The sequence below is a fragment of the Atta colombica genome, unplaced genomic scaffold (assembly GCF_001594045.1).
Source record: "Atta colombica isolate Treedump-2 unplaced genomic scaffold, Acol1.0 scaffold225, whole genome shotgun sequence".
NCBI lineage: Eukaryota > Metazoa > Arthropoda > Insecta > Hymenoptera > Formicidae > Atta > Atta colombica.
This window is the reverse complement of record NW_017259322.1, coordinates 296,602-299,028: the sequence shown is the minus strand read 5'-3', so window position 1 is coordinate 299,028 and position 2,427 is coordinate 296,602. Positions and strand designations below refer to the sequence as shown.

At 32.5% G+C, this 2,427-nt stretch overlaps 1 protein-coding gene across 1 annotated transcript in view; it reads right to left on the bottom strand.

The window, feature by feature from the left end:
• LOC108688123 (rap1 GTPase-activating protein 1-like) overlaps nt 1–2,199 on the bottom strand; it is a 98,763-nt gene extending 96,564 nt beyond the window's left edge. The window contains exons 1-3 of the mRNA XM_018194235.1: nt 2,054–2,199; nt 915–996; nt 108–400 (exon numbers count right to left, since the gene is read on the bottom strand). Of these exons, the coding sequence (XP_018049724.1) occupies nt 108–148 (41 nt within the window). The 5' untranslated portion in view covers nt 149–400; nt 915–996; nt 2,054–2,199. The remainder of the gene's footprint in view (nt 1–107; nt 401–914; nt 997–2,053) is intronic.
• Between the last annotated feature and the right edge of the window lie 228 nt (nt 2,200–2,427).

Genomic DNA, 2,427 nt, shown 5'->3' with positions numbered 1-2,427 from the left:
TATATATATATATATATATATATATATATATTTAATTCAAAATATAAAGATCAATCACAGCTTGTATATTCCAAATGCGTTTTATGATAGGGATATTCAGCACTCACCCAGTATCGCCGATGTAATCCAGCATGCGTATCTTCAGCATGTCGTATGCTGAATGGGTTGGCGTTCCGTCACATGTGCGAAACCCCTGTCAGAGATCGGAATCGTCGGCGGATCGTCGCCAATGCCAAAATAATCGTACGTTGCCAACGACCGATATCCTGGGCGAATCTAACGCGAGTTATCGAACGGTACCATGTCCCCGATGCCTCAAAACGAAGTCGCGCGTGTTTTGAACGAGTCACTTTGCACAGGAAACGCTCGCTTATTCGGCTACCTAATAGACGTCATGTCCCTTTTCATCGGACATTCAATGTAAAATAAAATTATAATGATGTATTAGATACCGTATCCGCACCGTATATTAAGCCTTCGGAAATATATTTTCGAACATCGATAAATACTTGCAACCTATACCAAATAAGTATATCATAAAATAAAAATTTACTAAAAATATTTGAAATTTTTTTTCATAAAAAATATAAAAGGAGTTTCGATTTGAGACGAATAAAACATACTTTGTAGAAACAGCAACCAGACAACAAAAAGTCCCAAATCGAAACATGGGCGTTTTAAAGACGTCTTTGAGACTGAATGAGGGTCAACATCTTAGACTCGTTTTTGGATATCCATTGTTTAAGTTGTGACGAGTATATTATTCTATTACATATTCTTTTGACAACATTTATATATACGATACGACATAAAAGTACAATTTCACATGTTGCTGAAATAAGCAATTGGAGAACAACAGATCTGTCATCTTTATTTCAGGGACTGAAATTTTGTAGTTTGAACTTTCAACTTACATAAGCGTTAAACACTTAAACGGCGTTGACAATGCTGCATCGTGTCGACCATGTTGACCATCGTTAACCACGATAATATGACCTAAGTTATTCTCTTTGTTTGTTACTAATCCAGATAAAAGGATTTTATGGAATCAAATTAACGTAATAACTGCTAATAACTATTCAATTCAGCGCGTTAATACGTGCAAATGACACGAAAAAACAGAAACAATATATTAAATGTGTCGCTCAAATGCAAATTCAAAGGCTTCTTGCCTTTTTTATGTATAAAGTTACAGTTGTAATAGTTTTGCGATAAAAATCATCATGTGATTTTTCTTGTTGCTGGAACAATCAGTTTGAGCAGCTCGTGAAAATGCACTTCAAATTAGGATGCTAATGCTAAAATATGTGTAAAACATTATAATAAATTGGTAAAATTCCTGTTTGTATAATGCTTTATTTAATGTAAGTATGTAAAGTTTTATAAAAGCACATTAGGTTGGTAGATGTTTTTTTTTATAAGAAATCGTCACCTTTTCACCTAACAAATATTTTCTCCTACTAACAAATATTTTCTCCTACTAACAAATATTTTCTATTTTTCAATTAATTTTAAAATATTTCAAATACGATTGCAATTCATAAAATAATTTCTTTACCGTTTTAAAGTTGAATTCTAAGTAAAAATGATATTAATATCGAAAATAGTCGTCATTGCAATGAATGATAAATCTAGGGCACAAAGCTGGTCTTGTATCTTGAAAACTGAATAATTCGAAAATATATTCCCGAAAAATCTACATATATACAGTCATATAGAGAGAAACTCATGAAAAATGCAACTTTTTCTCCTCGATGAATAGAAATTCACGATCTCTAAAGAGATTTGTGGCAGTATCGAAAATCCGTGTTGCTTTATAATTTGAACAATGTTCCATAAACAACATCCTCGCGAACGTATGAAGATAAAGAACTTGAAATGATCTTAAAATTGAAACAAATCACCGGCATCCCTGTCGTTTTCGCATTGAATTTACGTTGTTGTTTGACATTTGACAAAATTAGTTTTCATTCGATTATTTCAAATAACGCTATTGTTACACCCGACTCAACGAGATAGTGATATAAATCACATATCATTCTTCACGACTCACGGGTGAGGTTCATGTGTAATTCACACTGGATTCCGGTATAACATCACTCGGGAGGTTTACATTCTACATCATTTAAATATTATATGATTTTTACATCGCGTGCAATTATAAAAATGTATAACATTGTTTACATGTAACAGTTCCCTCAAAATACAATGATTTTATACTTCAATTTGACCGATTTGAAATATATATATGTATATATACAGGATGTCTCACTTATCTCGAGTATCTGAAATATCTCGCTTGGTTTTTATAATATAGGAAACAATGTTTCAGATGAAAGTGGAACGGTTTCAAGGGGGACGTACTTCAGTCATATTATTTTTTTTTCTAGATGAAAGGGCCAAAAAGATATGAAGATCACCTTTACT